The sequence below is a fragment of the Mesoplodon mirus genome (assembly GCF_964341445.2).
Source record: "Mesoplodon mirus genome assembly, chromosome: 5".
Lineage (NCBI taxonomy): Eukaryota > Metazoa > Chordata > Mammalia > Artiodactyla > Ziphiidae > Mesoplodon > Mesoplodon mirus.
The window spans coordinates 47,588,303-47,611,658 of NC_138980.1; the positions used below are offsets into that span (position 1 = coordinate 47,588,303).

Consider the following 23,356-nt stretch of genomic DNA (forward strand, 5'->3'; position numbering starts at 1 on the left):
AAAAATACAGGGATAAAAATATATATGTATACAACCCTAAACATGTCCACCTGGCTTAATACTTATTTCAGGAGGAATAAATTGAGCATCCTCATGAATAAGTTGGAACAATTTATTTCAAAACCATTCTATAGCAGCACTGTCCAGTAGAATATTCTGCACTGTTCTATAACTGCCCTGTCTATTATAGTGGCCTCCAGCCACGTGTGGCTACTGAGCACTTGAAATGTGGCTATGGAAACTTGGGAACAATGGAATTTTAAATTTTACTTAATTTAAATTTAAACAGCCACATGTGTGATTATTGTATTAGTACAATACTAGAGAGTAAAGTTTTAATTATAACAGATATCATAAAATTCTAAATATACCTGTTCCTCATCTTACCCTGGGTCAGGGGAGGTGAGGAAGGAGGTTGAAAGGGAAGGGGTGGTCGAGTCCAAGTGTAAAATCATTTTCCATGTTTATCTGTCTCAAATTCAAGCTGGGTTTTGTTGACACACTTTTGGAAGGTGGAAGATTTGGCAGGTCCATCTGTCCCCTTGCCTGCATGAATGTGTCAGCACCTCATTAATCTTGTGTTTAAACTGTAAAGGCCCTTTTCCCTCCCACTATAGGCTTATTTTCAAAGGACTTTTCAGTGTTCCCTTTGCATCTCACTATTAGATTTTTTTTTTTTACAAGTTGCTCTGTGGATTAATTGCAGCATTTATTTTATTTAACTATAGCCTGATCCTTTCCAAATTGGAATGAAAGAAATTATTACAGGGTAGGGAAGTTAAAATATGTTGTGTTATGAGTTTTTTAGGAACATATTAGGTGTTTATTTTCTAGAAATTAAAGGCATGAGGGTTCTCTGTATCATCTTTCTCCAATTGTAACTGGTCTTTCAATGAAATGATCTTACTGCACATGTGGTCTTGGTGATCCTTCTCTTAACCATATAGGGTGTAGTTTTCTTTTTTTTTTTCTTAACCGTTTCGATATTTTTGTTCAATGTAGGAATTAGATGACAGGGTCTTTAAATGATACTGAATATTTTAAGCCTGTAGCACTCAGTCTTACAGGTGCATGGTGGATTGTCATTGCCTTTTTTTTTCTTAAGACAGACATCTAGAATAACCACTTTCTGTATTTCCTGACACTGCGAACAGATACCGTTTGTCATTCCTTTTATAGTTTCTTCAGCTAACGACTCCAGTGACCACTCAATTGTGGTCTTGCAGTAAATCAAAATTTCTCTGAAAGACCCAGCTCTGTTACATAATTTTAAATGCCCCACGAAGTCATCTCCTGAACTAAAAAGAAAAGTGAGTTTCCGTTGCTTTAAATAATATAGACTCTGCCACCACTCATAGTACTTTTTGAAAATAGAAGAATAGAGAATTTTCTTTTCCTCTCCCTCCTCCTCCTCCTCTTCCTTCTTCTTTTAAATTAACCTACAATTGATGAGACATACACAGAAACTTCAGGCTGTCACATCTGGTTGATCAATCATGAAGAAAGAGAAAAACCACTTTGCAAACTACTGCTTCAAACTTACTGCATCCTTCCATGAATGACTTGCCCTGGCTGGAATTTTGGGTTTCACAATGACTAAAGAGAATACCCTGAGTCCCTGAATGGACTCTCTTAATTGTTTACTTTGCATTTTAACAAAATAGAGATAAAAAATAAAATCAGGCGAGGGTCCAAGTCCTGCTGGGGGGGTCAAGGTAAAGACTCTGAGGGAGGGTGGAGGGGATCCCACAGAAGCCCTCCCCAGCAGTCATCCCTGGGAGACCCCACGGCAGGATGACCACAGTGTCATTTCAGTGAGAAATACTAGATCCTTGATAAAAGGAGCAGGGCTTTGGGTCCGCAGAGGGGAGGGCCCGAAGGAAAACAACAACAACAAAAAATTTGGTTGCCATCTTGAAGGCAAGGGGGAAGGGAATCCGCCATATTTTGCCAGGATGCCCTTAGGTCAAAGAGGGGGACAGTGGAACTTTTAAGTATGGCAACCATTGGTGGAGGTCTACAGGATTGGGGGCAGGGTGCTTTGCCAGGCAGGGCATACGGTTCCCAGGCCTAGCATTTTCCCCTCTGCCCAACTCAGGTGATGAAATCGTAGCATTGCACAAGGCTCTAGAAGTCAGGGTCCCCTTTCCCCAACTTGGAGAAAAGTCTTCCTCAGAAACTGGGGCCTCAGTATGTGCCAATCCTTGTAAAACGTTTCACCTCTTCAGGGGCTTAGGCGTCTCAAAACCAAGAGCAATTAAAGCACGAGTCTTTCCAAGCAACCGGGGAATTGAGCAAAAATAAATCAGAAAACCTCAGCCTTGGCTCTGGAGGTTCACCTCATTATGAGAGCAGATCTATTAGCCCTCTTGCCATTGTCTTTCATTTCTCAAGTGAGGTGATTCTAATTAAATTAATCTGCATGTCAATCTATCGGTGATCAATCAAAGAGCCTGAGGTCCCCCCTGTGCTGCGGGGTGCTTGCGGCTGACAGGGGCTGATAATGGAGGAAGAAATAAACTGTGGAGCAAAGTTAATGAGTCAACATAATAGGTGGATTAAACGGGAGCCGGCTGATGGCTGTTTCCCATGTCAGAGCATGAGGTGGGTGCTGAAGCTGCAATTACAGACAATTATTATATTTGGTTGTAAGAGGTCGCATGAATAAACATATCTCTGTGGGGTTGGATTTTAATCCTCTTACCCATTTAATAGAAGGAGAACTGTAGGTCATTTCGTCTCAGTGTTTTAGTCAAAGTTCTCTGAGAAAACACCTTTGCCTCTGTTCCTTCTGGCAAACTCCGTTCAGTCAGTAGCTGAATGTACCTTGGGCCAGGGCTACCTTGTTTTCTTTATTTTCTTTTTTGTGGCTTTGAGACACAGCTCCAAGTCCCTTGATTAGCGTGGATTTTGGGGTGGTGGTGGTGGTGATGGGGGTGAGGAGGGCTTTGGTCTGATGTCTGATTAACTAAACTGATGTGGCAAGAAAAAAAGTACAAGAAACCCCAAAAAGACACTCAGGAGAGAAAGCTTCATCCCAGCTCTCACTGAAACCTCTCTTTTTCATTTCTCTATCCCCTTAACCCTGACGCAGTGCGGTGGGGTGGGGGGGAGAAATATTTTAAAGATTCAAAAGATTTTTATTTGCATGATCAACTGTGATATCTGCTTCAGTGTCTAAACTGAAGGGCAATTTAGGTGAAACACAACCACCCTTGTGTAAAAAAAAATATGCTAATAAAGATCTTCCTGTTAAAATTATGGTTAACAGTGTACCTTCTGCTGCCTAACTATAAACTGTGCAATTTTACTTAAAACTGCATCAAAAGCGTTCCATGCCAAAGACCCACTCATCAATAGCTCCTCTTGTTAGACTTGTACAGCATAAGCACCAGTTATTATGTGAAATAGCTATGCAATTTTCTTCAGCTCCCAGCTGTTATTTATTTAACTTGAGTTTATTACCCTCCATGCTTTTATATTAAAATGTTCCTTCATTTCTCTCCTCTGTCTCCAGGTCGTGGTGTCTACGACAGTCAACGTGGATGGCCATGTCCTGGCAGTCTCTGATAATATGTTTGTCCATAATAACTCCAAGCATGGGCGGAGGGCTCGGAGGCTTGACCCCTCGGAAGGTACGCCCTCTTATCTGGAACATGGTAGGCGAATCATTTTCATTGGTTGGCATTGCTACTTTAACTGTGCATTTATTTGGTTTCTTTCTTACAACTCCACCACATGTTCTACCCCTTTTCAAATTTCAAATGTCCTGTTGAACAATATTGATGCTGAGTATTTAAAGACAGGAGGATGTCTTTGAGGCCCAGCCTTTCTTGTTGCATAGTTCCCTACCCTGGAAATGGCTGACACATCCTTCCTTCAGGTTGAAAGACAGAGGGAGACTGGACCCCTGCTTTATTTTAAGCTCCCACTTGATTAAAAAATAATGAAAGGCCAAAACAGGGCAACAAAAATCACGATATATTTTAAGTTTACGGTTGACCTGGTTTGTATAATGAACTTCACTGTCTTTACAGTCCTGCTGGTGTAGCTCTGGGACTACCTACTTAACTTCATTTGGAGATAAGGTCCAAAGTCTAGGTTGGAGGTGTTTTCTGAATATAAAGTCCAAACTAAATGTCCCTCCCATGCCCTGTGCAAACCCCTACCCTCATTAACACATGATACAGTCTGCATTATGTAGGTAGAATTTGGTGGGGAGAAGTCACATTTGTCTTGATTTTATGGCTAATGAGTTGTACCCTTGAGTGGACTGGAGGAAATCAGGCAAAAATTTGAACAAAGGAAAGTAAATGCCACTCATAGGAACTATAGGCTGGATTTTGCATATGTCCAAATGTTTCTGTGCTGCATGTATATATAATGTATCCCTCTGTTCATCCATTCATCCATCCATCCACCCACCCAAGAAACAGTGACTGAGACTCTACTGGATATCAATCAACATGGTAGATTTTCTCCAGTCTCCTCAAATTAAACTCTTCACTCATTTCCCCACTTCACTTTCCAGTTTGCTAGGTCATCCAGATTCTTTTACAAACACTATCACACAAACTACCACCCGATTGTCTGATTTTTTGATGGGCCATGAGCTGTCTGTGATATAGTTCATAAGGTAGAAAACTCCTTTCCCTGTCAGCGTCCCAATTTAATAAACACGCCACTGTCATCATTTTGCCTGATTTTTCCCCCTGCAATTAAGGAATACACAAACTGTACTTTTTTATTAATTAGCCAGATATAACACTCTTAGAAGGGATTCTTTACCAATCCAGTGTTACAGTCTTCTTAAAGTAAACCATCGTATTTCAAAAGCTACTTCTTTATGGTTTCATTAGTGCTGAGATGTATGGATATTACTTTTTGCAGGAGGCCATTTGGAACACCTGCTCATGATTACATTCCTAGTTCCATTTCTGTACTTAAAATTATTTTAATTCTCACTTTACAGTGATGTTGCCTTTTAATACCCTTGGAGTCACTTCAGGCATTGTATGATTAGAGATATTTAGGTGAAAGGAAGAAGGAAAAAATAGGTAAATACTCAGTCGGTACAATTTGGACAGCACTAGCTTAAAAGCTAAAGTCTTGTTTTCGACTATGACTGGTTAGTTACTGTCCTGTCTGGGAACAGACTTGACTCTCAGTTTGGTATCTAACAGTCATGGATTCATAGTTTCAAAATGTGCTCCAAGTGCAGACCACATCCAGCTCCCATGCCTGCCCTTGGGAAGGTCGTTGGAGAGCACACGATGCCTTATAAATCATCCCTCCACCAAAAAAAAAAATCCCAACACAAACCAGTAAAAAGCAACCTGTAGCCAGGACGCCTCTAGGGCTTGGTGGTCAGGAACATTATTTGACATCATGATGCGGAGGAAAAAGAGCCTTGAAATAGGAGCCGGGAAACCAAATTCAGGTCTGAGCTTCATTTCTGGCCTTTGGGTGACCTTGGACAAGTCGACTTACCTTTTGGGATCCTTAGTTTCCTTCTTGGTAAAATGAAAGGGATGATCTGTAGGGGGTAAAAAAAAAAAATGTGTGCCTTGGGTGGGGGCAGGTCACGTGCACAGGGGAAGTGGGCTGGGTGGAGACTGCGGAAGAAGGACAAGTTCATGCTCTGCCGACCCCAGCCCCAGGCAGTTGTCACCCAGGGCAGGGAGAGCCCGGTGGGGTCAGATGCTCCAGTTTGACCAGAAGTAAAACTCTCCTATTTTTTAATTGCTGGTAACTAATTACAAATGTTTTAGCCCCTGAAGGGAGGAACAGGGGGGAAATTCACTTAGGTAGAAGACAGCCACAGGCTCACATTTTGAGATCTCTGCATCAGAACGTTGCTAAGTTGCCTCCCAGCTCAAATATTCTCCCTTCTAGGTGAACATATTAATATTTCAGCTGGGCTAGCACTTTATTCTAAGTTTTTTTTCTGTTGTTTTAATTGTTTTAATCGGGGTAATGATTAGAATACAGTTTGTCCTAGGTGTACACAATCTGCTTCATTTGTACATCATATATATCGATTCATGTACAGATCCTTTTCCCATGAAAAAGATTACAGAGTGTTCCGTAGACCTCTCTTGCTATGTGCTCAGTCTTTTTGATATATGTACTTAATCTGTATTTGTATAGGTATGGTAAACCTAATCTTAATTTATCCATTGCCACCACTTTTCCTTTTAGATTCACATAGTTTGTAAAACAAAACAAACAAAAAAACCCAAACTATTCTAAGTTTTAAAGACAACATTTTATTCCTCTGCTGCAGGTGACCAGTCCACAAATGGCCATGTCCTTCTTAGCGTGTCACTCAAGAAAATAATGACATTTCACTGTTTATTCATGGCTAACCATCACTGGGGACTTGGGTGTGTCCTGTCTCCTTCAGCTAGGGGGCCTCCCTCTCACCAAAACCTGACTTCACTTCTATCCAGAAGAATAAAAAGGCAGACACTTTGAGGTTCTCAGTAATGACAAAAATGTGGAAATCTGCTTCTCTGCAGAATGAATCAATCAACCACACATAACCACCCACTCATTTAGACGCTTCACGCTGATACATAAATATCTACTCAGTGGAGAGTGACTATGGGCTCTTCATTGGTGATGTGTGGGAGTGGACTTAGTTGCTAGTTCGCATCAATTTGGGGGCATGGTAATGCTTCATCTTGCCATTGAAAAATGCCCTGTTTAAGACTCACAGAGCCATGGCCCTCCTCGGCCGCTCCCGCCTCCACCCCACCTCACACAGCTGTCCCACAGCGAGACTGCGCGCAGTATTTTCACCTCCTAGGTGACCTGTAGGAGTCTTGTTTTCCCTCCTTCTGGGCTCCGTACCATCTCATTTACAGGTAGCCTGAATTATTTTGAGCCATTCTGCACATCTCTGTTTGTCTCGCGCTTGTCAGAAGGTCGGAGGAAAGTTCTCTTCCGTGGCTCATCTTTCTGCATATAAGAGAAATAGTGACCACTTGTTACATTCACGCCTTCTTCCCTGTGTGACCCATGGACTCAAAGACCTCTGTGCTCGAATAACTGTCCCTGTATTTCAAGTAGGAGAGTTGACAAAGGTGGATTCATTTCATAGACTCTGGTGTGGTCCAGAGAGGGTGAATCCTGGCACGCTGGATCTCGTGGTGATTGCCCTCCCTCCTATTTTTTTCTTCATTCATAAATACTGAGATTTCCTTTGGCTAGATATTTATGAGAGAGTTTAGGCCAGTGAGGTTTTTCTGTTTAAGCAACAGCTTTGTAGAAGATGTACAGTTGTGGGGAGAAGCAGCCTCAGAAGCTAACTGCTCTCAGGATTGTGATTTTTGGAAAAGCATAGGCTTGGGATCAGAGCCGCTGAGCTGACCCCATGGGCGGTAAATGCACAGCTCTGGCCTGTGTGCCCCTCCCACGCCTTCCCCGTCACTTGGGCAGACTCCGGGGCCTGTGTGCTGGGGATCTTCAGAGGGCCTGCGGAGTGTACTATCGTTGCTCTTCTGAGTTTCAGGTTGTGTTTACCTGAGTGTAAGGCCTACCATGGCGTCAGTTTCTCTCTCTTTTTTTCCCCCTGTGGCAAGAAGCAGTGCCCTCAAAAGCTATAGTGCAGGGACCCTGTCAGCTTGCATGCGCTAACACTTTATTATCCAATGATCTAATATGCAACAAGGCAAAGTGCTGGTGCTCATCATTCTGACATAGAATGCTGGGAGAAGTGACTAAATTACTTTCTGGACCATTAGCGCTAGCAGCTATGGTGAACTCACCAGCAGCATTTATGCAAATGCCTGTGAATACACTACTGGCTTTGTTAAGGAGCTGGCTGACAAGCAGTTTAAATGCTCATTTTTTTTTTAGGGGACATCTTTTTTTTTTTTGGCGTGCATGTGTTTTTCTCCCTCCCTCCCTCTGCTCTCTCCCCTTTCTGCACTGTTGGGGGACTTGCTTGCTCTGGGATCATTGGGAAAATCTGAGCAGGTCGGGAGCGTGGCCAGCACCCTTTCTGGGAGTGGGGTTAAGGCCCTGATCTGATGTTCTTCAGATCAAGGGTTTTTTTTTTAATTGTTATGAATTTGTACAAACCTTCATATTTATTGGAAAAATCAGTAGAACTGTATTAATCAAGAGTTTTTATTTTATTTTATTTTGAGAAACAGTTTGAACTTTTTTTTTCTTTTTTTTTTTTAATTGGAGTAAAATTGCTTTACAATGTTGTGTTAGTTTCTGCTGTACAGTGAAGTGAATCAGCTATACTTATACATATATCCCCTCCCTCTTGGACCTCCCTCCTCCCCTTTCCCCCTCTATCTAGGTCATCACAGAGTTTTGAGAAGATGAACATTTTACTGTTCATGAGTTCTGACCTGAGGACTTAGTTTCCTGGCTCAAGCATAGATGTTTTAAAACACCTCGCTTTTTAAAATGGAAAGCGATCGAAATTTAGCTTTGTGAGCATCAGATACGAATGAATTAAATCTCCCTTCCCAGTAATTACAAAGATTGACATGTCAAGTATAATGGCGCCAGGATCCCAAAATAAAGCAGAAGTGGAGTTTGGTCAAACTGAAAATCCTTTGTAGAATGAAGAGTGGTGTTAGACTTGCTGGGCCTATCTCCTTGCTGTAAGTACAGCAGTAGAGAAAGAATCAGATTTTCCCCACCACCAGTCAGTTCTGACCTTTCCATTGCACTGGCCCCTTCCAGCTGCCCCTGACAATATGGTGTTATTCTTGCTCTTTAGCATTTGACCTTCTTTAATCCTTTTGCTCCAGACAGAAGCAGTTTTTGCTTCTGTTGGTTGCCCCTGGGTATCCGGCCCCACTGACTCCCAGCTGCACTTAAATTTGTTGTTTTCTGGACATGTGGAGAAAGACAGTTCAGGCTTGGGGAGATTACTCCAAATTGAGAGACAGCATGGAGCTTCCAAAGAAACAAGAGACTCCCTCTCCTCCCCTCTTTGTAATGAGGCCCTAAGAAGTGGCTAATAAGTGTCGGTTGGATCTAATAGGAGGAAGATCGGCCGTCTGACTGGAGAGCTGGATCCCAGTCCTGACTCTGCCATTAACTAGCTGTGTGACTCTGGGAAGGTCCCTTTGCTTCTCTGGCCTCAATTTTTGTATGTTTTCTCAGAGCTGGGTGGGGCCGTCTCTAGACCTTTTAGCACGCACTATTTTTTGGTGCTCTGGACTGAAGCCATTGACGCGTGCCTTTGCTCATCTGATACCTCCTGAGGTGCCTTTGGAGAAACAGGTCTTCAGGAGAACAGAGAAATCCACTGGCTGTTTCTAGTATAGCCCTTTCTTAGGTGTCAGTAAGAGATCATTCTTATGTCGGTAATGGATCATCCCTTCCTCCATTCCTTCATACTAAGCATCTATTACATGCCAGATGGGGAGCTAGGTGCAGGAGCCCAGGCAGATACAGTCCCTGTCTTCACAAAATTATGATGTAAATAGAGAAGAAAGACGCTAAACACAACTTACAACTAACTCATCAGACTTGTGTATAAAAGGGGGACCATAAAAGGAGTGAGGAGGAGTGAGGTGTCAGGAAAGACTTCTTTGAGGAAATCTCATTTATGCCAAAACCTAAGAGAAGAGTAAGTTTTCCCCTGACAAGGGGACAGAAGCAAATTTCCAGGCAGATGGAATAGCGTGTGCAAAGACTGTTTTGCTTAGGTGAGTTCAAGGAACCAGAAGCAGACCGTGATGGTTCCTGTTGCTCTGGCCACTGAGAGTGACAGGAGACGAGGCTGGGGAAGCTGCTGAGGGTCAGATCACACGCAGGCCTGTGTGGATGCTCAGGCCGTGGTCAGTGACAGTTGTGAAATGTCACTTCTGGGGGCCACGCAAGGCTTGTAAGAGCTCAGTGTCAATTACATGGACTCCTAGTGTGTCGTAAAAGCCCAGGACAAGATTGCTCTGAGTGGCTTATAACCTTGCCCTTCCCTGCCAGCCTTTGGTAGCTCCTGACAGAGATGGCTTTGCCTTGGAGCTGTCCCCCTGATCACGTCTCATTCTATTAATGGTGCATGTGTTCAAAATAAGAAGAAAGTCCAACATTTGGAGTTCTTTTTCCAGATGGTTTTGGCTTATTAATTTTCTTTTTTCATAAGTAGCTTAGAAATTTACTTTCTGAACTTGTAGAGACTTACCTGGACAAGTGAAAATAAACTAAACAACAAAGAGAAACATGCCGTCCCAAGTCTCTCGCTCCCCTCCCACCATGGTCAGTGACTGAACACACAGCTCACGCTGAGTGAAGAGCCACTGAAGTACAGACGGTCATCTAACACACCCTTCATATTCCAGAGAAGAAAACAGACCTGGAGAGAGCATGTCACCTGCTTACACTCACATTGCTAGTTTCCATCCAAATCCATTTAGAGCTCTTTGCTCTTGCCCATGGTATGCTGGCCGGCATGTATGGATTTTAGGAGTTGCACAGATGTCAGGGGGCATGGGGTCCATCCCTGATGGCTTTCCAGTTCCGGTTGGCTTAGGCTTGCAGGGGTCTCTCTGTGATTCTGAGGATCATGAGAAGAACGTCTGTAAAATCTCACCAACTTCCTGACAGAAATGCAATGCACCTTCAAAACACAAGGGCAGAGGATGAATGCTCAGAGCTTTTCATTTGGACAATGGCCCTTTATAGGACTGGTGTCGGTGCAGAACTCCAGCCAGCCCCACTTTGGTAAGAGCATTTTGGTGAAGGGTCTAGTTTAGCAGAAAAATACGGATGTCGTCTTTTGTTACTGAGGGTGGCATGTTACATCTTATCAATTGATTTTCCTACTTGAAAAAGCAAGACAGATGCAAGAACAGAACATTAGGGTTAAGAATATCCAGATGTGTCATAAAATAGAGGAAGGAGGCCCCAGATTTTCAAGTATCAAATCAGGCCTTTTTCTTTGAGCAGCAGGGAAGGTGTCTTTTGTCTTCCCTTGCAATAGAAAGGACCCGGCAAGAAGTCAAGATAATGAACAAGGATGTAAGTGAAGACTGATTTTCAAAGTATCCCTTGAGTAATCCATAAAGCAGGTAACACCAGAAATCCTAACACTGGGGATTTGGTAGCCAGCAAGCTCTCGGCATCAGGCAGATTAAAGAGTTCATGAGCCACAGGTCACTTCTAAGCAGGTGATCTACTTTATCTTTATTTGAATATGACATCACCAACAGCATTGCCGACAAAGGAGAAATAGTGCTCAGACTTTGCTGCCCTGCTTAATAGTGACCGTGCCAGGTAGTAATATGTATTCTTTTTCTTCTTCTTATTGCTGTTGTTGATATTTGGGGACTATTATCAGCTAACATTTATAGAGCATTTACTATGTGCCAGCACTGTGGTAATCATTTTTTTAATATCATGTCATCAAATCCTCCAACAAGTCTTATAAGCTATAACAGTTATTATCCTCATTTTACAGGTGGGAAAACTGGGATTTAGAGGGATTAATAACTTACCCAAAGCCACAATTAGAGTTGAAACTGGGAGTCAACCCCAGGTCTACCTAACCACAGAGCTCTGTGGAATAGTGGTACTAACTATAATGACACAGACACTCACTGAGTCCTGACTGTACTGGACACATAGTGCTGTGGGCACCCTGCTGTAAAGATGAGGAAAAGGAGACTAAAGAGATGTTAAGTAACTTGCCCAGAGTTGCACAGCAAATAAGTAGTAGATCTAGGATTCAAACCCAGAGAGCCTGGCTTCAGAGTCTGTACTTTAGACTACTTGCTCTATACATTATGCTGGTATTCTTTGCATCTCTTATCCTACTGTTCTTATTTTTCCTTGATACAAGTGGGGCAGTTTTGCTGGTATCTTAAACAGACCTTTCAAAAGTTAGCCCAGATATATCTTTTTTTGTTTCTAATGGGCATATTGTATATGTTTACCTTAGAGTTCATTTCCCTTCAACAGCCTATTTTTCTCATGGCTGTAGTCAAATAAAGAAAATGCTGGTTTTATTTGCTGACTGGTATGTTTTCCATGGGGCTGGCAAGATAAGACGGAGACTTGTAATATTTTATTTATTTACAAGGATGTTCTAATTCAGCTAGAAGTCGTTTGCTGACCATATGGACTCCCTGGCACGCATACAAGGTAGAGAAAAAGGAGACCAGGAGAAAGTGTGAGATTTTGAGTTAGATGACAGTTAGGATACTAACAGTCTCCTTGTTAGGGCACTGAAGGGTTACTAAACCTCATGCCACAGGGACCATGGGGAACGGAGATGGATTCGGGGAGGCAGTTTTCTTCTATGAATTTCTTGAGAAGCCTGTCAGCTGTGGGAAACTTCCAGTATTTGGTATTTTGTGTGACCTAATAAATGACTGAACCACACCTAGCTTATTTTAATAAGCACACAGTGTCAGGGGAGGGGGTGGGGTGACAGAATGGTGCTTTCTGCCTATGTTTTGGACCGAAATGACAGAACTTTTTTTTAAGCCTAATTTTTTGGTTTTTATTTGGTTACAAAAGCATCCTAATTCCAATCAAGTTTATCTGCATAATTGATTGTTTCAAGCCAAGGGCCTCTTTGTAATTACTTTCTACTTACTTGAGAATATCAAAGGATTCAAGTGATGTGAATATGCAAATGAGAGCTTCTATGTACTGGTCATAAATCTTATTAAGATGAGATATTTAGGGGCACTGACCAGGAGTGGGTTTGAAACATTTCTTTGTTTGAACCTTTTCATTCATACATGCAGAAATATATGAAAACAGAGCACTGTCCCTACTTTGCCACGTGACCTCCACTATGTACTTTGATTTCTTTGGGCCTCAGTCTCCTCATCTATTAAGTGGGGCTGGGGACAGGGAGCTTGGTGAGCCCTTTAAGCCCTGGTGATTTGTTGTTTGAACCCAGCTGGTCTCCTGAGCTGCTATACACACACGGCTTTGGTGAGTGACCACCAGCATACCAAGGTGATGTTCACTCCACAGGACAGGTCTGAGGCCAACTTCCTTTTGCCTTGGGCATTTCTGCAGGAAACTGACAGTGAGTTCCAGGAGGCCTGGAAAAACCACACGGTGTGGCATACACAGCCACTCGTGCCTTAGCTAGCTCTCACCCAGCGTTCTTCTCTCTGAATTCCTTCAGCTGATATGGTGTAGTGTTGAATTCGCTTGGTTCACTGGTTAGCAGTGAGCTTTTATACTAGGTTTTCCATGAAGTTAGGTGATAGAGTGAAAAAAAACATTCAAAAAAGTTTTTTAAAATAGTTAAATGTCTATAGTAAATACTATAGTATATAGATTTATGACCAGTACATAGAAGCTCTCATTTGCATATTCACATCACTTGAATCCTTTGATATTCTCAAGTAAGTAGAAAGTAATTACAAAGAGGCCCTTGGCTTGAAACAATCAATTATGCAGATAAACTTGATTGGAATTAGGATGCTTTTGTAACCAAATAAAAACCAAAAAATTAGGCTTAAAAAAAAAGTTCTGTCATTTCGGTCCAAAACATAGTAAATACTATAGTCTATAGTAAAATGTCTATCTTAATGCATAGGTAAAAAACAAAAAAAAATCAAAAAAACAAAGCACTCCCAAGTTGTGGTCTCACAGCTATTCTTTTATTTTTTTTAACGTCTTTATTGGAGTATAATTGCTTTACAGTGGTGTGTTAGTTGCTGCTGTATGACAAAGTGAATCAGCTATATGTATACATATATCCCCATATCCCCTCCCTCTTGCGTCTCCCTCCCACCCTCCCTATCCCACCCCTCTAGGTGGTCACGAAGCACCGAGCTGATCTCCCTCACAGCTATTCTTGCTGAGGGCAAGACTGAATTTAAAGAAAAAGTATAAAGAAAAAGTAAGTCAATGTAAACAAAGATAGCAACTATAATGTTAACTAAGTCACAGAGTGAGTGGTAGAGGCTGGAGCAAAATCAGAACTGAAGCTTGGGAAGCACTGTTTTGGAGGGCTTAGGGGTTGGGAGAAGTCATACTTTGTTCATGTCACCAGGAAACAGTATAGGACCCTGGGAAACACTTTTTTTTTTTATGAGTCAAATATTGTTTTTTAATAGAAAACCTTTTTAGCTCAGTGTACCATGAGAATAGACTTAATGTCCTCACAGGATTTTGAAAATCAAAATGTCTCCCAAGCTGTTACCTCTGTTTTTATTTTTAAACAAGTGGTGTCTGCATGTCAGAGAGCAGAAATTAGTGTGGAAAGGAGGATTTGAGTCAAGGGAGAGCATCAGCCAGGGTCCACCCAGGCAGCGCATTATGATAATATATACGGAACCAGCTGGACGCTGAGCAAAGCTGACATTGTGTTGTCAGGGGCAGAATCGCCCATCAATTTCCAAGATAGGATTTGAGTTCAAATGACAGAAAGAGGAGCAACTGTGTTGAAACCGACGCATGGGGGAGGGGCGGGGCAGGCAGGAACCAGCCAAGCCTAAAGACAGGAAGTGCTGGTACCTCCGGAAGGGGGGTGGCTCTGTTTTCTCATCTGGCTGCTACCCTTCCTTCTAACCTTAACATCTGTCAGCAAGATCCACCTGGGCCCTTGCATGATTAGAGCCCAGTGCAGGGGGAGCTGACTGGTGCTCATTTTAACCCCCATGAGAATGGAGTGCCTGCTGCTAGAAGGGGGACCAGAGCAGCTTAGGAAACCCGATTCCACAGAGCCACTGCCTTATCCAGTGAGGAAGCCCAGTGTGGGTGTAGTGGCAGTTAATAACCACTGGAAGATGTCTCAACTTTTTTTAAGCTAGTCTGTTTAATGCCTTAATATGTTAACAACTCTGATGATTCTTCTTTAGTTCGTTGGCTTATTCGTTCAGCATTCAATCACTCGTCTACTTACATTTATTTACTGACTGCCTACTCTATTAGACAATAGAGATGCAGAGGTGAACAAGGCAGCCACAGTTGTTGACATTATGAGGTATACAGTCACGTGTGTGTGCATAGTTATGTGTCGATATAAAGCAAATGATTGCACATAGAATTACTTAAATTGAAATGATGGTAAGCACTCTACAGGAGAAATACAGACTGCTAAGGGAGCTTTAAACAAGCGAACTCAGCCAAGTCTGAAGAATCAAGGACACTTAAAATTTAAAATAAGAAGGAAGGAGTAGCATTTCGTCAAGCAAAGAGGAAAGAGCAATTGAGGCAGAGGGGAAAGCATTCCAAAATTCCACATGGGAGCAAAATATTAGAAGCTTAGGGGAAGAGTAAGCTGGGACAAAGTGAGAGAGTGGGGTGGACATATATACACTACCAAATGTAAAATAGATAGCTAGTGGGAAGCAGCCGCATAGCACAGGGAGATCAGCTCGATGGATGCTTTGTGAACACCTAGAGGGGTGGGATAGGGAGGGTGGGAGGGAGGGAGATGCAAGAGGGAAGAGATATGGGGACATATGTATATGTATAACTGATTCACTTTGTTATAAAACAGAAACTAACACACCATTGTAAAGCAATTATACTCTAATAAAGATGTTAAAAAAAAAAAAATAGAAGAGGCTTAGGGGAGACCTAAATGGGAAAGTGGCTTAGGTCTTAGATCCATTTTTGAGAAAATAAATTTGGAAATTTCCCATAGGTTGCTTTCTCTTTGACCTGGAGAAGTGGGTCCCATGTATTTTCATAATCACAGGTTAACAGAACTCTTTGCCCAGTAAAATGCTAACTTTTAGACCAGTGTTTCGAGTGATGGTGATTTTGCTGTTATGAGAGCAGCCTTTGAGCGTTTACTAACATCAGGTTTAATGCTGAGCACTTTATATCTTCTCTTTTAATGCTCTTAACCACCATAGGAGGGCACTACTATTACTCTCTCCATTTAGCAAATGAGGGACACTGAAGCCATCTTTCAAAAATTTGGTTGTGGCCAAAAAGGAAAAAAAAGAGTCAGATTTTTGTATCTGCAGCATTTGGACCTCCAAGTAGCTGACGCAGTCGGCCATCACCACTGTTCTTTCCCACTCTTTAGTCATTGCTGATTCCCTCCCATTGGACTTCAGAGGTGGAGAGAAATTCTCCTGCCATTTGATCATGTAATATAATTCCTGCTTCAATTGAAGCAAATTGACGACGTTACTCAAAGGCAAATTGAAAAGCCAGATCTGTGCTAAATCCCCAGGGTACGTTAGTTGGCATGTGCAGTGATATATGGGAAGGTGCTTTTCTGGGTTAAGATAAAAAAATCCTGGTATCACGTCACGCTATCAGGCACCCCATCTCAACCACTCTGTGCCAGCCCTGCAACTTGAAATACTCAGTGGACAGAAATGAAACTTTATAGAAATTAGGTGATCATCATCTTTATCAGATGAATATGATGCCATCAGCATGATTCTAGCGTCCTCAGAAAAAAAGAGATTTACCTGGAGAGGAGCAAGAGAAAGTCTAAGGCATGGATTGTAGGGCTTTTCTGCCAGCCTGCCTTGGGCAAGTTGGCTAGGAGATGACCTAGTAATTAAAATCCTGTTTAAACGTATGCTTCTGGTCAGTCATAATGAAGGCACCAACATGGGAAACCAGACGGTAACCAGAGAAGGAAAAGAAAAGTGAAACACAAAAGTAACACTGTCGAGACTGCGGGGCGCAGAAATAGAACTGAATTGGCCGAACACTTATCTGACCACCAAACATGAAAGTGGAACCCAAGTATTAATATATTTTTACCCCAATCTGTGCAATTAATATTTTATGTGTGAACATACGCTCCTGTGTTACTGGCTTATTTAATTGACAGTTGCAATCAGCAGGACGCCAGTTGTTCAAACCCACATTCTTCCCCCGTAGTTCGGGAGCGATGTACAGCAGGAGAGCATGGGGAATAGAGGCAGAGACAGCGCCAGGTCTGGGGCTTCTTCTCAACACATCAGTTTCTTTCATCCACCTTGGGGCACAGCAATGAAAATGTCAGAATACATACAAATAGCAGTAGGCTCTGGCTGTTATTTAGAAGAATGATTAAAATTAATGTGGTTGGTACAAATCGAGAACTTTCTTTCATTCCTTATTATTCTTTGGCTACTTCTCTTTTGAGCGCAGTTGGGAAGGCAGCAGGCTGAGCAGCTCCTACGCACTGGTTTGGAGGCAGATGCTTTAAGGTGTGTTATGTGTGGGGCTGTGGGGGAGGGAAATGAGTGCCAGCGGTTCCAGAGTGGTTTGTCATTTCCTAGTAGAGCAGGAAAACAGAGTTTGGGTCACTCTTTTTTTTTTAAATTTATTTATTTTTGGCTGCGTTAGGTGTTCGTTGCTGTGCGCGGGCTTTCTCTAGTTGTGGTGAACGGGGGCTACACTTCGCTGCGGTGCGCGGGCCCCTCACTGCGGTGGCCTCTCTCATTGCAGGGCACAGGCTCTAGGTGCGCGGGCCCAGTAGCTGTGGCTCGTGGGTCCCAGAGTGTGGGCTCAGTAGTTGTGGCACACGGGCTCAGTTGCTCCACGGCATGTGGGATCTTCCTGGACCAGGGCTCGAACCCGTGTCCCCTGCTTTGGGAGGTGGATTCCCAACCACTGCGCAGGGAAGTCCATGGGTCATTCTTTGCTAAAATCTTCTGGCTGAATCACCACACCAGCTGTGCTCTTCCAGTAACTGTTATGTGCAGCAAATCTATAAAGTCAGACCTCAGATTCCTCTACCTTTCAACTTTGGCAGAAACCTAGAAACTCTTCTTGGTTTGGTTAGCTAAAGCCTGTGGAATCCAATCCTTGTTGCTCAAAAAAAAAAAAAAAAAAAAAAAAGACAAGTTGGGGAAAATGTTGTTAAGGTACTATTTTAGGATAACCTATTTAATCAGTAAACTTTTATTATTTTCTTTATATGTGCAAAATTCTATAATGAACACCACTGAGATGGATAATGTCCAAGTTGAAAATGAAAGTTATGGGGAACTGCCCTACAGTTTAAAGATGTATGTTCTCATAGTGCTGCTATCACTTATATTTGATGTTCGGACTCTTGACCATGTGTTTAGCAGCCCAACTTACAGCAGTAGAAAAGCTTCTAAGCCTCAAAGTCTGGCAGTATTTTCAGTGTTCTTGTGTTTAAATTGGCACTTGTGGTATTATATTAGGATGCCATTTTTTGAACTTGGAAACAGTAGAAGGTAAAGAGAGATTTTACTATAATTCATATGTGGAGCTGAGTCTTAGGGGGAAAATAACTTTACTTGGAAATCGAGTAGTAATATTCTGTAAAGTTAATAAATATCCACCCTCTATCTTGGGAATAAGGAATTTCACAACTAAGATTTTATGGGACTTTGGCTGTGTTTACATGGTCGAAGTGAATATTTTAGCGAAACTGAGCAGAAATTTCAGATAAATACCAAAATTGAAGGGTAGTTTGGGTATTTTAAAGATCTGACTTTATCAACCAATATGGATTCTCAAAGTTTCAAGTTCAAGTGAGTGTCCAAGATTCAGTTACCTCATTTGTAAAGTGGAATTTAAAATAACATCTCCTTGCCCACCACTTGGGGTTGGTATTAATTGTGATAATTATGGGTAACCCCTGTGAAAACCTAACAGTGCTAGTTAATTGTCAGGTATTGGTTAAGTGCAGAGCACGGACTATCCAGTTTGTGAATGAATGAGGTCCCTGCCTTCAAGGGACGTGTTGATAGTTGGGTTGTTTTGCATATACATATATATATATATATATATATATACATACACACACACACACACACGCATGCCCAGCTGTATACACACACACATCTGTTTGTATACAAAGATAAAAGTTCAAGAAAAAGTGAAGTAAGTGACAAATGAAGGAGTTCACTGAAGTTTTAGTGTTTTGTAGACTGGGCTAGAAACAGCTTCCCACAAAAGACCAGCCTTTCAGCAAAGTACTATTTGGGTGGAAGTGAGTGGTATAACCTCCTTGAAAAGAAATGGTGGAAATGTGCAAAGCGTGTTTGGAGACAGTGTATTTGGAGAGTCCGCCATCATCATCTTTATTTTCTTCTTCCCGATCTTCCTCCTCCTCCTCTGGCAGCTCCTCCCCACTTTCCTTCTGTCTCACATTTATTCATTTCTTCCTCTGTGCTGAGCTCTGTAAATTTAGGTGAACTCATTTAAACCTCACCATAACCTCATGAGGTGGGTTCTCTTTAAGTATTATCCCCAATTAGAGTGGTAGAAACTGAGGCATAAGAAAAGTAAAGTAGGGGCTTCCTTGATGGCGCAGTGGTTAAGAATCCACCTGCCAACGCAGGGGACACGGGTTCGAGCCCTGGTCTGGGAAGATCCCACATGCTGCGGAGCAACTAAGCCCGTGCGCCACAACTACTGAGCCTGCGCTCTAGAGCCTGCGAGCCACAACTACTGAAGCCCGCATGCCTAGAGCCCGTGCTCTGCGACAAGAGAAGCCACTGCAATGAGGAGCCCGCGCACTGCAATGAAGAGTAGCCCCCACTTGCCACAGCTAGAGAAAACCTGCCCACAGCAACGAAGACCCAACACAGCCAAAAATAAATAAATTTAAAAATAAATTTATTTTTATTAAAATAAACAAATTTTTTTAAAAATAAATAAATTTAAATAAATAAATTAAAAAAAAAAAAAAGAAAAGAAAAGAAAAGTGAAGTAAGTTGCCCAGGCTGCTAAGTGGAGAAGCTGGAATGTGAGCTGAGGCCTCCTGAATCCAGAACCAGTGGTCCCAAGAGCTGCTGAGCCCTTCTTCCAGTTTGGGAGAGGTGGAGGATGAGGTTGGAAGGGGAGAATCAGCCAGACTTGTAAGGGTGGACTTGATTCTGTAGGCTAAGGGGAAACGACAGAAAGCTTCTGAGCAGGGCAGTATTGTTTTGAAAGTGGGCATCAGAGGCAGGGTAATCTGGGTTTTGGTATGTACGTGGGACTTAGCACCTAATTAATAATCTGATAGTAGAAATGAACCACAAACAGGTAAGTGTGAGTATTTGCCCTTTGCAGTCCAGATAGAACAGCCCAGACTCCAAAGAGTAATTTTTGAGGCGGCCAAGTCAGTCCAACATGGAGTTCAAATGGAAGTGGAGCTCTCACTCTTTTTTGCTCCTCTGTCTGTATGAGTTTGATGATACACATCCTGGTGCTTGTGACGTCACTGATCATCACCACGGAAACATCTGTGCTATGACAAACACTGGAGTGCAGCATCACCGAATGTGTCAGCGAAGAGAGGAAACTGGCTCTAAACGATAAGGTTCTCAATAATAAAAGTTCACTCAAATACGTTAGCAGTAGCAGCCTAGGCTGTGGATAGAAATGTGAGCAGTACTATTCTGAAAAGCACAAAGCAAGAGTTGTGCATTACTAAAGGTTGGACAAGGTCGATTTTGAGATGCTGCTCACATTCAAAGCGTAGTTTCCTTAAAAAGTCACTATCTATGCTGTCTTGCATGATGACAGTAGAAATCCTTCAGGAGCACGGAGCTCGTCTCCCAAACTGCTTATAGAAAATCTGCACAGCGGAGGAGGGCTAGCTGGGGACTTCTGTGTTGTTCTGGGAGAGGGATTGAACAATCAGAGACAGAATTGACAGTGGTGTGGTTTGTGTCTGTTGTTTGATGAGTCAGTGGCAGTATTAGTCATGCAGTTTCAGAAATTAATAACTAAAAGATGATTGGCCCTCCAAGGATTTATAGAAGTTGCACACTGATGGATCAGATCATGGACTGAATCCAGCTCTAAGTCATATTTAGGTTTGGTTTGCATGTTGCTTTAAGAAACTATGTATTTGTTGCTTTACAATTAAAAATGAAGATGTTTTATATGAAACTCTGGATGTGCACATTCTCTTAATATTCAGAAGAGCTGGTAGGGCTGGTACTGCCACATTCTCAAATGGAAACAATTAGGTTAAACTGAGAAGTTGTGTGCCTCTTGGGTAGGGGATACACTCTACAGTTGGCCACACTCCCCACCTCTCCCATTGTGTCACCCCTAGCCCATTTTATTTATTTACCTTCCTGCCTGGCCCTGTGAGCACTTGATTTTGTGATCACCTTTGGAGGGATTAGAGATTAATTGTTCCTAGCACAGCTCCTGGCATGTGGAGGGCACCCCATAAATGGTAGCTCTGATTATTCTCTGTCAGTGACAGGCTCAGTTATTTACACTTGAACCATAGATCAGCACTGTCCCATAGAACTTCCTGTGATGATGGAAATGTTCCATATCTGTACTGTCCTCTGTGATAGTCACTAGTCACAGGTAGCTCTTGACCAATGTGGCTAGTGTGACCCAGAAAGCAATTTCTATTTTTATTAATTTTTTGTTAATTAAAAATTAAATTTCAATAGCCACATATGGCCAGTAACTACCATATTGGGCAAAGCAGATTTAAGTAATGGGATTGAACATTCAGTGCAGTGTCCTTGTTTAGGATAAAATGTGGAGAATACGTGCTAGGACTGTGTTTGGTCAGCATGTTTATTTTACAAGAGGTTACTTAGAGTGGGCTTCATCAGTTAGGATCACCTACTTGGTACCACCCCTTATCACCTGACTAGAATTCTTGTCCATTTAAGGAGGCAAGTACATATGTTCTACGAGAGTTATACCAATAAACCGAAGTCATCCTAAGCTTGAATGGGAAGTTTCACTGCTCTCTGCCCCCTGACTGTTCATCAGTTAAGGGTATTGTGTATTTATAATAACTAGACCTATGTGTAGAAAAGCCTAAATTTTTGATTAGCTGCTTGCTGCTGCCATTCATGATGGCATAGAGCCAGGAATTAGGGTTATCAAGGGGACTATGGAAAGCTGATGGAGCCCTGCTAGACTGCTAGGGGGATCCTCTCTTCTTAGGGCTGGGCTGCACAAGGCTGCTGGCTCTTGCGTTTCCATCCCAAGCATAAATCCAACACATCTAATGACCACATTGCCATAAACCAGCCACAATGTAGGATTCTCAATGATCCCTCTTTCTTGCAGCTTATTTATTCATTTGCACCTTGGTTTGCTTCATTGAGCCCAGCAGTCGGAGCCCTCCCCTTTCCTTTGTCACAGGGTTGGAAATCCCAGAACCATCTACCAGGCTCTGGCCCATTGGCAACTTGCCCCAAGCCAGCTTTTCCAACTGAGAAATGAGTAACTTCACTGCTTCCAGGGATAGATGCACAGGAGGGCAAAACAAACATCAGCCTGTTTCGTTGAAGATGGAGCTCTGAATTACAAACCCCCTCCCCTGAGAAAGCCTCCTTAAAAACATAGAAAACCTAATGAACATGATAGAAACAGCTGTTGTAGCTAATTTTATCAAACGGTGACTAATACTAATCCTCTTGAAATGGAGAAAAAGAACAAAGCATACATGAATATATTCTGCTTGGATCATTCATCCAGTCGGAATTATATGTCATCTCTTCTTAAAGTCGGATCTGCAGAGGGGATACAGGTCTTGCTTTTCTATCTTTATGTGCAAACATCAATGTAAACCCCTATTAGGACAGTGAATGGAATGAGTCCTAGAATTCAATAGGAGGAGTAAGACAATGCCATCTAACAAAAAAAAGTAGATTCTCCATACTTTTAAATTCCTTCTTAGGAAAATTCTTCGCAAAAATATTTACTAGAAAAAGACCAAGCTGATGTCAACTGAGACTAACGAGTGAAATGTTAAACTATCTGCACACATCTCTGTTTTGAATGCTGAATTTAGTCCGACTCCCAGACACAAGGAGGCTAAAACTTCATATTCAGATAAGGAAAGGCAAACCTTGGAGAACAGATGGAGCAGGGTTCAGCATAAAGGTTTAATCCTATCAGGCCGATTCCTGTATGACCATCTGGATAATCCGGCACACACATTCAAGGCCTGTTAAAAATACGGCTCCAGCCAAGATTAGCGTCACAGATTTTCCACTAGACTTGCTCATATTTGACTTTATGATTTTCCAGGCCCAGGAAGATTGCTTGCAAAGAAACACTTGAGGATTCCATGAAGAAGCAGTGACATGGTTTTTTTTTTTTTAACCTGAAAATTGTTTCCTTTTTTCACAATATTGGGTGTCCTTTGTTGGAAAGTGACTTTCATTTCCATTTCTTCCCTGACTTTCATATCTAGAACTTTTCTTATAACAGGATAATCAGGAGAATTGGACTAAAAATAATTTTGTGCATGAAAGTTCTCATCAGGAAGAAAAGAGTTATTTACCTACTGTATAATCAGAGGCAAGTGAATTTACTATTGTTGCAACAAATATCACAATTGGATCCATGAATAATTCATTTTGAGGATTCTCCCACCCTCCATGATAATTTTTCTCTGTTGCTTTGCAAAGGGGTGGCTGACAGTCATAGAACAAGAAAAAAGAAAAAGAAAAACTGATGGCATTATTTGCTCTGAGCTGCTCTAGGATTAATATTT

The 23,356-nt window shown here is 42.1% G+C and overlaps 1 protein-coding gene across 4 annotated transcripts in view; it reads left to right on the top strand.

Moving 5' to 3' along the window:
* The window catches only part of EBF1 (EBF transcription factor 1), a 394,244-nt gene that overhangs the window by 265,737 nt on the left and 105,151 nt on the right, over nucleotides 1-23,356 (top strand). For 2 of the 4 annotated variants that reach the window (XM_082621398.1, XM_082621399.1), the window contains exon 8: nucleotides 3,518-3,659. In XM_082621398.1, coding sequence (XP_082477524.1) covers nucleotides 3,518-3,659 — 142 coding nt within the window. The remainder of the gene's footprint in view (nucleotides 1-3,517; nucleotides 3,660-23,356) is intronic. The other 2 variants (XM_082621400.1, XM_082621401.1) reach the window with 1 other exon arrangement.